The 13042-nt window shown below is 36.8% G+C and overlaps 1 protein-coding gene across 1 annotated transcript in view; it reads left to right on the top strand.

The window, feature by feature from the left end:
• The window catches only part of MIGA1 (mitoguardin 1), a 40808-nt gene that overhangs the window by 15959 nt on the left and 11807 nt on the right, over nucleotides 1-13042 (top strand). Inside the window, exon 8 of the mRNA XM_040611231.1 lies at nucleotides 8531-8631. Within this exon, the coding sequence (XP_040467165.1) occupies nucleotides 8531-8631 (101 nt within the window). The remainder of the gene's footprint in view (nucleotides 1-8530; nucleotides 8632-13042) is intronic.

Here is a 13042-nt window from a genome sequence, read left to right as displayed (position 1 = left end):
GGTAGCATAAATTATGTATGTTATTATTCAAACTTTGCTTTATTTTACTTTATCACAGATAATTAATATGTTGACTAGATAGCAACTTTAACTATCTGTTAGAGTAGCTGCTAATCAGTGTCAAGCTACCTTCCAGAGTCAGGTTGCACTAATCATTACTTACATTATAATTCATATAATATGTTGTTACTAATGCATTTAGCAACCTTATATGTTATTAATTTGTTTTTTAATTTGTTTGGAATCTGGTGTTACTGAGTAAACTAAAGGTCCGGAGGAAGAACTCTTCATTCAGTACAACTTTTTAAGGACTCTTATCTCATTCTTTCCTACTCTCTGGGGCAAGTGGAATGCAAGCAGGCCCCAATCAGTAAGGCACTTAAGATATTCTTTAAGTCTTATTGTTTAAAGTTAAATGTGTTTCTTGCTAATTTAAGTTCCTAAACGGTATGCTGTGTGCAGCTGGGTTTGCAGAAGCCACGTTCGTGAGCAGTTTCACTGGAGGCTGCAGAATTCTGTAAAACGGTTCTGCCCTGAAATTCAAATGAAGATTAGGATTATTATGCTGCCTCTGAAGAGTTTAACTGTGTCAAAGATGCTAGTCTCCATTCTCAGTACAGAATCCAAATGTTAGTCTGAATCAAATATTTATGTATATATTTGTGTCTTTTAACGTTTATTGCACTGAGGGTCATTAGTTACACTGTTGGTTTTGTCTTTCTGTTAATTCTGGGGATAGAATGGTATTGAACTTTCTTTTCTGAGTCTGTCTTCATACATGTAAGTGGAATTGCCAACTGCTACACAGTGTGTTTTTCTTTTAATGGAAGAACAAATGAATATGTGGGTTCCTTTTGTCAGTCTGTCTCACTTACCTTGAAATCTTTACATCCCTGAAGCATAATGTGCTGGCAAAAGAAAACCTTTCCAGCAATCTTGTGTTTAAAGACTCACTATGAAGAGAACATGTTGGATGGTCCCATACCCTTGTGCTGTGTCCAGCAAAATAGTCTCTATGCTAGCATACTAAACTGTTTACTGTTTCCTTTTTTTATACAGCAAGTTTGGAAACTTTGTAAAGCAACAAGTTTCAGGAGCTGAGCAACAGTTTGTTCTTTGTTATTCTTGTCCTTTCTTATCACTGTGCTTCCTACTGTCTTCTATGAAGGGTGCGTGGTGGGAAAGCCAAGGTGGCAATGAACTGCCTTAGAAAGAAGCAAGGGATACTGTTAGTAATGCACTCTTGTAAACATCTTGCTTTAAGTACTTACTGATTTCAATAGATTTACACAGGTGTAGTAGAACTGAGGCCAAAGGGACAAATTCACTTACTTTTGAGACTTCTCTTTCAAATCTGGTGAGAAGATTTTTTTTTTACCCAAGCTGCTTATAGAGGCCTGTAGCATAAGGAAAGTATTAAAGGAGCTAGTTCTAGATAATATGTAAACCTCCAAGTTAACCTCGTACTCTCTTCTCTTGTAAACATGACATTGCATTTTGAATCTGCTCTGCATCACAATGAGTTAATGTAGTATCACACTGAGTGTGCTTGAACAGACCATTCCATTGCCACTAGAAAATGTCTGTACAAAAATAGCAGTAGGTTGCGCTTGTTTTTAGGATGTGAAGAACTAAGGAAGTGAAGAACTAAGAAAAGGCAGTGACGTTCAAATCTGATGACTAAGGTATCTGGCAGTCTTCACAGTGCTGTGCTGTAAATCCCTGGTGGACAGCCTAAGTTTTAAAATAAGCAGCACTGGAATTCAAACTAGACTTTGTTGTGAACAAAATAGATGTGGTGATTTCTGAACTACGGGAGTACCCCTATGAAGAGGAAACTGTCAATTTTGTGTTGCACATCCGTCTAAATAGACTCTGTCCAGATTAGTTGGCTGAGCAAACTTGATTGCCAGATCCTCTCTCTGAAATCAAATACAAGCACAGAGACTGTTACCTCAACTGTTAGACTTGAAAACAGGAGGGTGGTCAGACATGAAATTGTTCTGTAAAGGACAGGGATTTAAACCTTAAAATGAGGGAAGATCCCCTAATTTTTAGCTTCAGGGTAAAGAAAAGAAGTTGCAGAAAATTGTAACCCTCTATAAATGTAGGATCTTATGTGCAGTTACAAATGACAAAAGAAACAAAAAGCTGTATGACAGGGAGAGACCTAACGGTGACATCTAGTTTACACAGGATACACATCTCAAATCTGTTTCGGGATACGTTGATGTCAAGCAGAAAGTCAGAGCAGTAAACCAGAGAAGTGAACACATGCATACATTTATTTTGTGTTTACTAAGCTGATTTCTCAGCTGTCAACACATATGATGTGTTATTTTAGGTTATAAAATATGCATTTATTTTCTTAAAATTCAGATTTTGGCAATCTAGGATGACTTGTGCTTACTCTGCCTCTTCCTTGGGGTTTGAATTGCAGAGTTCCTCATGGTGAGGTCTTTCTATTTTGAGGTTTTCGTTTTACGATAAAGCATGCCATGATGATTCAGGGACAGCTTTCACAGGTCACATTCTCTATAATAAAATTGTATTTCTAGCCTTTTAATAATTTCTTTGCTTAAAAAAATTTGCAACTATCAGAAAATATTCCAATTCAGTTATCAAAATTTTGGAAGAGTTGTTTAGCAGACTTAAATCTTGAAAGAATTATTTGATATCCATATTGATATCCAGAATATCAAAGCTATATCATAGTTCCTAGTACTCTTGGATTATTTAATGTACCTTTGTCTGTGGATTACAGGAAATAAATTGTGCTTAAATTCCTTTGTTAGGCATATCTGATTTTTTTCTTGGAGAGATGAAAATGAAGTATTTTGTGCTGTCTCTACCTTTGCTAGATGAAAGCATTCAAAGTGCTTGATTTCACTATTTAAGAATACAAGAGCAGTAATCATGTTGTATTATTTTATGCATCATTAAACATGTGGTGCGGAGCAGCTAATACAACTTTATGGACAAAGTCAGTATCCTGAAGGTCTGAAAATAACCAAATTATTATAAACATCCCAGAAATTGCTGCTATTTCTTTCTGAAGTATGTGGAAAATCTCTTGAAGATTAGAAGGTTATTTTAGGCAAGTTGCATCTTTCCCCAGATGACAAATACTGCAAATCACTACATCTTGGTTTTCAGGTGCATTTTATTGCTTATATATGTAAACTTAATGGATTGTACTATTCAATTTTTATATACATTCTCTGCTTATTTATATATAAGCATAAAGAATCTATTACTGTCATCTGTACACATGCTTTTAATTCAGCTTTTAATCAGCTGGACTCCTTTTATGTTAAGAATAACATCAAAGTAATAAATGCAGAACACAGTGTGAGTGAAGAACGTCTTGTGTTTTGCATAATAATAATTAGGTAAGCATCCAGTGCCTTGGAAAATGGGCCTTTTTTATACCTACGTGAGAGTATTCTAGTGGAAGGCTTTTATGTGGACCTTGAAGATTATAGCTGTACTTGGAAACAATTATGAGAGTTCTGTTGAGTCAACTTTTGCTGGGGAAGTAAGACTTGGCCTTATATTTGCGCAAAACCAGAAAATTATTCTCTGCATGAAAACTACTAGGTATTTTCAAAGGACATAATTGGAAGGCTCAGCAGTTAGCTCAACCACAGCTTACCTTCAAAAGTTTTGTGAATACCAGGAGGAAGGTGAAATTGCAAAGACTAAGCCCTTGGTGCTGCCTTATACTCAGTTTCCCCCAGTTATTCGTTTACATTAGACTGCTTTGTTGCTGATTTCCTAGTCAAATACTGGTGAGCAGCATGTGTTCACAACTAGAGCCTACTGGAAGTGGGAGCACATACTGACCGCTGGATGATCGTACAGCACTGGAGTATCTTTTTGTGGGTTTGGTGAGGGTGGGAGGAGTGATGGTTTTGGTTGGGGTTTTTTGTTTTGTTTTTTAAAAGGAATCTGTCACTTCAGTTTGCATCAGAGCAGTCCCAACAAAGACCCACGGGACACGTTTAACTTGTGATACATGCTGACGTACTGGTAGAGTACAGTATTTGGTTAGGTGTTTTTAAAAGACCTGGACCTGAAATATATTTTTATGCTGAAGTCATTAACAGCTTTTTTTTTATATAGGGGAGGTGAGATGCCTCCAGCTATGGGCACTTTCTTGAACTCAGGCACTTGTGTTAATGCAGAATGTAAGCACATAATTTAACAGTAACTGTTAAATGCAGAATGGTCTGTGTGGACACTCTGTTCCATTCTTGGCATGGCTTTTTTTAACCTGTAGCTATATGACATAGCTATCAGAAGGTGCCATCTGAAGGCTGGCATTGTTTTCTTTTTATAAATGTGACATAAACTAAAATTCACTGCTTTCTAGGTACATCCTGTAAGACTTCATGTAATACATTAGTAGCTACTTGGTAGGACTGATAATTTTAAATGAATATTCAGTCAGCACTCTCAGAGTTATGACTATTTATGAACATAAATAAAGCTGCTTTTGGATGCTTCAGCAACAGTGGTGACAAACCACTGTGCCACTTGTGACTAGCTAGAAGACTGTGACACGTTGTCTTGAAATTGAATTATGTAGTAATTCGTGCTTCTGCGCTCTCTGAACTTGATTGTTGTAATCCCCTTGTCTAAGGATGAAGCCACACGTCTAAGGGGCCTGACTAGCAGACAACACAGTGGCCGCCTGTGCGGTCGCCTGGCAGAATACTGGGACCCTGCTGCTCTTGGGGTACCCTGACTTTTCATAAGTGGATTCCTTTGCAAGGTTTTCTCCTCTTTGGAGTCTAGCAAGTCTCTCCTTTCTCATCTTGCTCGTGATGTGTTACTGCATTGATGTTCTACTGAAGCAGGAGAGCTGAGAATAGGAAACCATGGCTTTAAAGGTGGCACTTGGACATAATTTTCTTAACTCCCAGTGAGTCCTTTGCCAGCTGGTAAGTGCTTTCCATTTTTAACTACTGAATGTAAGTGCCAAGCTCACATGTGAACTCATGCTGTGTTTCATTCAGGGTTGGAGGGAAGATAACATTATAAACAGTTTTCAGAATTCTAAAACATTGTGTGAAGGTGAATACTTCCCAGGCAAATGCCTAAAAAGTTAATTGGTGTGCCATTCCATCTCTAAGGTCAGATTTTTCTCTGGGGGTTTAGAGGGTTAGTTTTGTGGTCTGTCTCACCACACAAACCTATCAGAGCAAAGACAAATATATATTCTAGATCAGTATTTTGCGAATAGATGTGAGGGTAACTTTGTTCGATTTTGTTTTTTTTAGCTTGCTTAGTTTGAAATAAATAGTTGTTTGCAAAATCTTATAAAGATAGGGATAATTTCACAAGTTCTAGTAATACCCCATATTCTTTATTTTTTTCATACCCTTAGTCTAACTTTAGAACCACATATGCATTTTAAGGCGCTACAACCAAGAGTCTTGATGGCAATTACTGTTGTCAATATCACATCTGAAACTCTGCTTCATCCTTTTCACAGATATAAATGAACCCAAAATAACTCCTTAGCTCCTGAAATAAGTAAAGTATATTTGAAGCTCACATACTTGCCTGAAGGTATTAGAGTACATAAGAACTAGGGATGACTGTATGAGCAGTTGCAGCCACTGGTGGGTCAGTTCCTCTTGCAGCTGTTCATTCCAGGAGTCTCATTGTGGTGCTGTCTTTTTTTTTTTTTTTTTTTTTTTGCCCCCCCCCCCTTTTTTTTTTTCCCTATTCTTGTGTCTAAGAATGTTCGCTTGGTACTTGCATGGTATGTAGTGCAGCTGTAATATAACTTTCACCCTAATGTTTTCATAATAGTGTGCTCTCTGCACAGTGTCAGTATTGATAAGCACCTGCTTGGCTAAGGGTATTTAAAGTATTTAGGGGGGTGGTGGCCAGAAAGTCAGAAATAGCTGACAAGGCTGTTCTGTGTTTCCTTTGGGGAGGCTGCACTTTGCATGCACGTATCACTTGCCAAGGGTATTAATTCAGTCATCATTACCAACCTTTTTTTAATATTTTTTTTTTGGTCATAAAGTGCAAATTTTGTGCCTTTTTTAATAGTAGTGAGAATTTTCTTTGGGTGAAAATATAGATATTCCATATTCAACTAACACGTTAAAAGCATCCTGGCTCAGTCACAGGTTTTAGGCCCATATTAGAAAACCTGGAATTACAACTTCTTCAGCAAATACAGATGTATTAAAAATCTTATTATCTCTAGAGCTTCATGTAGTCTGTAGCAGGCTGAATGCAAACTACAGAAGAACCCCTGATTCTTTGGTATTCTGGGCTGGAAACTCTGCGGTTCCTTCATTTACACCAATTGTTTATATATATATATATACACACATAATAAATTTTAATTAAATAGCATTATTCCCATTTATATGTAATCAAGCCAGTGTTAAATACTTCAGCATCAGTTTGCAGAGATATTATTGTTGCTGAGCTATAAACTCATATGTAACAGCAGCAACACAGTAGTTATCAGACAACGTCTGAAGGCTTTGAGTCTTTAGTCCGTGGTATAGTTGGGAGTTCCCTGTGAGGGTGGTTGAGATGTTCTTGGATTGTGAATAAGTTGATACATGAGACTACTTCACAGTTGCACTCTGTGTACGTAAGAGTTGGGTCCCTACCTTAACATCTCCATTAAAGCCATCAGTAAGATCTTTGGAAGTGTGGCCCATGCTTTACTCTCCGAGGAGTTTGTAATTTGCATTGCTGCTTGTGAATATAGCAGTTTATTTCTCACAGTTAGTGTTGGATGTTGCCTAAAGACTGGGAGGATCAGGAAAATACTTTCTTTGGATTGCACTTGAAGCAGGTGCTAGAGGGCTTTTCTAACTGTGAGATGTAGAAAAATTTGTTTTAATTGCAAATTTATTATGGAAAACAACTTAGCCAAAAGGAAAGGTTGGAAAAATCTGCAACCAGGCTGTATATCCCTGGACTACCCTATGTTTAACAGTATTATTGCAGTTTCAGCGATTGCTTGTGTGAAAAAGTGATATTAGAAAAGCATTTAATGTAGTATTAGAAGGGGATTAATGCAAATTATGAGCTAGAAATAAGAAGGAGACATCATGTTACCCATATGTTCTTACCAGACCTCAAGCAAATGCTTCACAAGCCAGCTTGATTTTCTGTTCCAGCTCTTTAGATTCCAGTATGTGATTGTTTCTCAACCAACCTGGATGCTACTGTACTTTCCGTCTTGGTTTTAAGAGGTCAAAAGAAAGAACAAATTATTAAGAATCATCTGAAAAAATCCAATACTTTCATATGCATATTGGTGAAGTTGTGATTACAAGTAGGAATCTGCCTAACTCAATCTAGTAAAATCTTTGTCCAGACTTTTAATATTTTTTCCCCTCAGTGAATAGTCTCAAAGACAGATATTTATTGTTATGTGCAATTTTTGAGCTATCATTCCAAGTCTGTAACTAATAAAGCCATAACAACCATCGAAATAATAGTTATGTGTATGTGTAGCATTTCAATTGATGAGTAAACCATTCCAGTATATTGGCATTTGGCCACTTTGCTATGTAATACTGGTTTTTATGAAGTATTGCTGTAGCAACAGATCTGGATGACATTGGGTAGCTGGTTGCTGCTGACTGTTGGAAATAAAACAGACTTTTAGCAACACATGTGTAATGTCTGAAGGTAGAGCAACCCAAAATAAATGCCTATGCTCTACCAAGAGTGTAGTATGGGGCACATCAAGCCAAAGTCTGATTTATGAATATAATCCTTCTGTGAAAGTGTTCCTGTATGGTGAAAATGAAACCATGTATGCTAGTAATATGTGCAACAGTTGAAATCCAAGAATAAAAAAAAAGGAAAACTGAGAGAAACTGTATTGCAGATTGTTTTAAGCCAGAAGTATCAATTATTATAAAGGCTTTAAGAGCTGTAGGATTATAGTAAATGCTTCTGGATGTGTTATTTCAGTGGAAAAGCTTTTTGAGGAAAGAGGATACAGTGAAGATTAAAAACTTCACTTGCTCTCTTGAAGAACCACCGAGTGAAAAAAGACATGAGAAAATGAAATAAGTCCAAGGCAAGCTGAAACCTGGTTTTTATTAATGGACTTTTATTTAAAACAGTATTTCTCGGTTACTAAAACATTGAGCATTTGTTCTATAATACAGCCAAGTTAAACTCAACAGAGGGTTTAGATCAATATAGCAAAGTACTATCTTTAGGTAGTGAGATCTTCAGAAGCCTGTTAAAGGAAAGGCAAAACCTCTAGGGAAATATTTTTTCTTCTCTCTGTTCATTGCAGATGATATTTGTAAGTCCACTTTACAAACAGAAAAATACAGTCACCTTTATATATGTTAGAGGGTCATAAAAGAATTTACTGTCATAGTACTACAATGTTGTGCCTTCCAAATGAAGTACTATACTACATTAAAGTATATATGAAACACACTTTCAAGGCTTAAATGGAATTTTCTTGATAGTCTAATAATCAGGTGTTTGTTTGTTGTTTCTTTTTTTAATTTGAAAGATAAAAATACAGACATTACTGTGAAGGATAATACGGATGATTTCTGCCTTCGAGATACATTAAGCATTGCATCAACAGACTCCTTTGTTTCCACAGCTGAGGTAAGACTCTGAAAGATTGCTTCTTTAAAGATTCATTGATCTATTTGAACAGTGAGCAGAAGGATCTCAATTTGTTGCTCATTATTGTAAGCAAAATATGTTTTTCTTATAGGGAAAAACAAAATCTTTCCTTGCTTACTTGTAACCAGCTTCCTAGCAGTTCCAGTAGTAATGAAGTTGAGATCAATTTGCTTTTTTTTGGTGCACTGGAAGAATGTTTCCACATCTCCTTCTGAAAAGAAGTTGGTTTTAAAAAATATACCAGATTTTCGTATGTGAATAAGCACAATCAGTTGAGGCTATAGTAGTTCCTTTCACCATGAGCTGCATTTTTCTATTCTCTTTTTTTTTTTTTTTTTTTTTTTTTTTTTCTATTCCCTTACCATAATATGAAGAAGGCTTTGTCTTTTTTGGAGAGGAAATTATTAGAAATTGACAGCTATCTATTTTAGTATGTTCCATGCACGATACAATATACCTCATCTAACTTTCCCTAATCTTGGATAAGACCACAAAGAAAATACCTCAAAGACCACCATAAAGAAATAATCTTTGGACAACAGGACACTGGCTGTTAGCTGAAATCTGCTACAGCTCCCTTGAAGTATTTGGAAGAATTTTTATACAGAGAAACACTTATTTGAATGAGGAATATCTCCTTTTATATTCTCTCAGGAGCTAAAGTGATCTTGAATAGCACTCTTCTCCAAATTACAGGAAAAGCAGTTGGTCTCAATAGATACATTCTGTGTTAGATACTGCTTTCATACATGTACTATAACTAAGATACTAAACTCAGACAGTTGGAAAAAGAGAGAGAATTGCATACATATTTTTTTGCAATTATTGTTTTGACTGTCTGTTGTATGGTTTGTTTTCCTACAACCAGTTCAGTAATTCAAATTAAGTTGCGATGGGTATGCCTAACATTCATTCCTAACAAAGATTATGACTTCAGAGACTGGTTGCTCTTCCCTGTAATTTGGACAAGATCACAATTCAAGCTTGCGTCATCTCTTACAAGCCCTTGAGAGGAGCAGTAAACCATTATAGTCGGTACACTTTTGTAGCTCTCCTCACCCCACCCTGCTCTGCCCTGAACTTTCCTAGTGTTTGTTGCAGGTATGTGAAAATGGGAACAAGCCATTATCCTCATTTGTGTTGCTTGGCTTAAAAAAACCCCACAAACAAACAAAAATAAAAACAACCGAAAAACCAACCAAAACATAGAACACCAAAAAAAGAAAAATGGGATGCATCACCTCAGTGGAATTGGCATCTTATCCTGAAACTAAATTGTCTCAGTATTTGCTAAAGAAATCTGAGTCAAAATTGGCAACAGAATTGTCTTTACATATTCTGAAAATATTCTCCACATTTTGATACCTCAAAGCCACTTCTGTCAAATCCCTCTTCCAGAACAAAGTTATGAAGATTTTCTCTTCCTTTCCAGCTGTTCTAGCCTTTGCCAATAGAAAAAGCTCTCTGATTTCCTTTCTCAGATTTTATTGAAGAATCTATAAAAAAATCTCAGCTGATAGGAGTACTGAAAATTAACAAAGCCAAAAACAACTTGAGGTTTTGTGTTCAAACCAGAACACTATCAAAATATGAACTACTAATCTTAAACTACAGGGCTGGTTAGCCTCTCTAGTAATAGTTACTGGGGCATCATTGTGTGGTGCAGGTATAATAAAGCTGTAAATTGGTCTTCTTTTATGAATATAGTGCTACCTTGATGTAAAGTTTTGTCAGTCCTCTGGGGGGAGAAATGCTTTGAATTAGTCCTGCAAATAACTGTGGCAATGAGGAGTAATAACTACTTCCCAGTATATCTCAGCTATTAGTAGAGAATGGTAATCACTTTGGTGTAACTGGATTAGAATCGACATACCAGATTTTTTTATTCTAGACATGGTGATGTCAGGTAGCTGCTTCTTCCTTATCTACTTCTTCCATTTTTTTATTCTTGCACTGGCGAAAAAGTGGAATGCTTTAGGCTTAGAGGTCTGGCTGAGGCTTTTCCAGCTTTGGATTTGTCTCAGCTAATGGGCAAATAGGCAGTTGTTCTTTCATCCTGTGCTCCATGATCGCAGTTACAATTTTAAACTCTGTATGCTGATAGAAATGTTTAGTGAAGTTTTTGAATCTGGATTTCATATATGTGTGTATACTGCTGTGTGATTTTTGCCCTACTGGAGTCACTAGTAATTTCACCTTCCAAGTAGCAGTATTTTTTGTGATCATGTCATGCTACAAGCTGTACATTGACAATTATTCATCTTCCTTCTACATTGCATCCTGTCCCAAGGAGCAGAACTAAGTATTTTGTGTGACTGGTTTTAGAGACTAGAAGCTGTTTTCATGTTTCAGTGCTGAAATACAGTCAAGTCAAATTTAGCTCATGGTCCTCAGGAGACATAACAGCAAAGATACACGGAATCCTAAAACAAGACATAGATAGATGTTTCAATGAGAATTGATAGGGATACTGCTTGGGGAGGCAACAGGAATGTTGTGCTGTGTTATATTAGGACAAAACATAGGAAGATGGCTTTCAAGAAAAGAACTGTGCAAAACTGGGACAGCTGGCAGAGTTTAAGTCACATGCCCTTTTGATGAGCTCTACAGGATAGCAGTAGGGTGTGCCAAAACTTCATCTTGGCTATGGCTGATAATCAAGAGGATGCTGAGGATCATGCATTTGATGACTTCTCATACAGAATTGTGCCAGTCTGGACACCTACAACACACAGGTATCTGAATCCTACAGAGATGATTTAGGCAGGCAGTTGCTATCCCCAAGCCCAGACAGACTTCTGTTCTTAAACACACATAGGCTCTCAGAAGCGCTGCAGAAAGGGCGGTAAACACAACCATTTGCCCTAATTAAGTTGTTGATACTATATAATGTGCTAAATAATGGTATTAGCCATTTGAGACCATCTGCCATCAGCTTGTGTTTATGAGGGTTAGTATCCTTTTCATATTCTTGCTGTCTTACCTACTGTGTGATCAAAATAGCTACCACCTTTGGCAAGAATGCAGCAGTGAATGTGCCAGATAAAGGTCTCCACCCTCTCTTTCCTGGCTTGTTTTCCCTCTTTCCAGTAGAAGCACTTTCCTGCTTTCCTTGACAGTGAGCTTTATTGCTGCCTCTCCCTTGTCAGTGCACATGCATTTATCATGTCTTATTTTCGTATCTTGGCTAGAACTGAATCTGTAGTTCTATTATCAAATAAACTCTGCTTTCTTTATTAAAATGTTAACTGAATCCAAAGCTTGGGAGATTTTTCAGACTCAGGAATAAACACTTGGCTGCTCTTTTTTTTTTTTTTTTTTAGCAGTAGTTCCTTTACTAAAGTTGTCGTTTTCTCAGTTCAAATGTGGTAAAACAAAACAGCGCGGGAAGGAGCAGGCTTTGATAAGAGGGAAAGAACGCCAGTTTCCATATGCCTGTAATTACTTGCACCAAAACCTTCAAAATGACTGAAACTGAATGAAGAGTGACTGAACTGCTCATATCACCTGTCCAATTTGACATGGATTATTGTCTTACCTCAAAAACAAATGTACAGCAGTCCTGTAGTCTAGCATGCCCCGGGGTAGCAAATCATAAGTAGCTTCCTATTCTAACTTCAATGAGGTACAGAGGCGCCTCATAATTATAGTTTTAAAACATGTGGAGAGAGAGAGAAGGGAAAATTAATCCCTGAAGTCTTTCATTCTGCTAACAGTAATACTGTTTCTTCTAAGAACCTGTACCTAAAGTGCCACTAACCGCTACCTACTATGTTGGGCAAGCTGAAAAGATTTCATGCTGGCCAGTGAAGTGTGTTATCCAGTAATAAAGTTTGTCTATTTATATCGTCATCAGAAGCTTTCTACCTCCCAATAAATGTTGCTGCTGTTGTAGGCAACAGAACAGTTCTGTTCCACTTAGAGAAACACTTGCCATTCCTATGTCCTTTCTAACAAATTCCTCAAACTTCACGCTACATTTGTGTTGGTTTGGTTTTTTTTGTTGTTATTTGTCTTCTGCATCCCAATAGATATAGCCCCAGTTAAAAATATTCTATTGTGGGGAAAAGTTTTCCATGTGGCAATGAAGAGAACAGGAACCAGATTCCTTTTGATCCCCTTCAAGGACAGCTGTGGTTGCTTGCTCTATGGTTATGAATAAGAAAACTTAGACCAACAAGTCATTAAATAGGGCTCTAAAGGCTTTAAAAATAATACTAAAAAAATATATCTGGAGTTGATCCTTGTCCTCTAGCAGAAACCTTAGCTATGTATGGTATTTTCATAGTATATTAAATGTTTTCATTTCTAGGTCAGGGACTTAAATAGCTAGTGTGTTCCTATATGCTGACTGCTTATACTATACAGTTTCTAATTCTTAGGAAATACA

This window comes from Falco naumanni, chromosome 11 (assembly GCF_017639655.2).
Source record: "Falco naumanni isolate bFalNau1 chromosome 11, bFalNau1.pat, whole genome shotgun sequence".
Taxonomy (NCBI): Eukaryota; Metazoa; Chordata; class Aves; order Falconiformes; family Falconidae; genus Falco; species Falco naumanni.
This window is presented reverse-complemented; position numbering and strand designations above follow the sequence as displayed.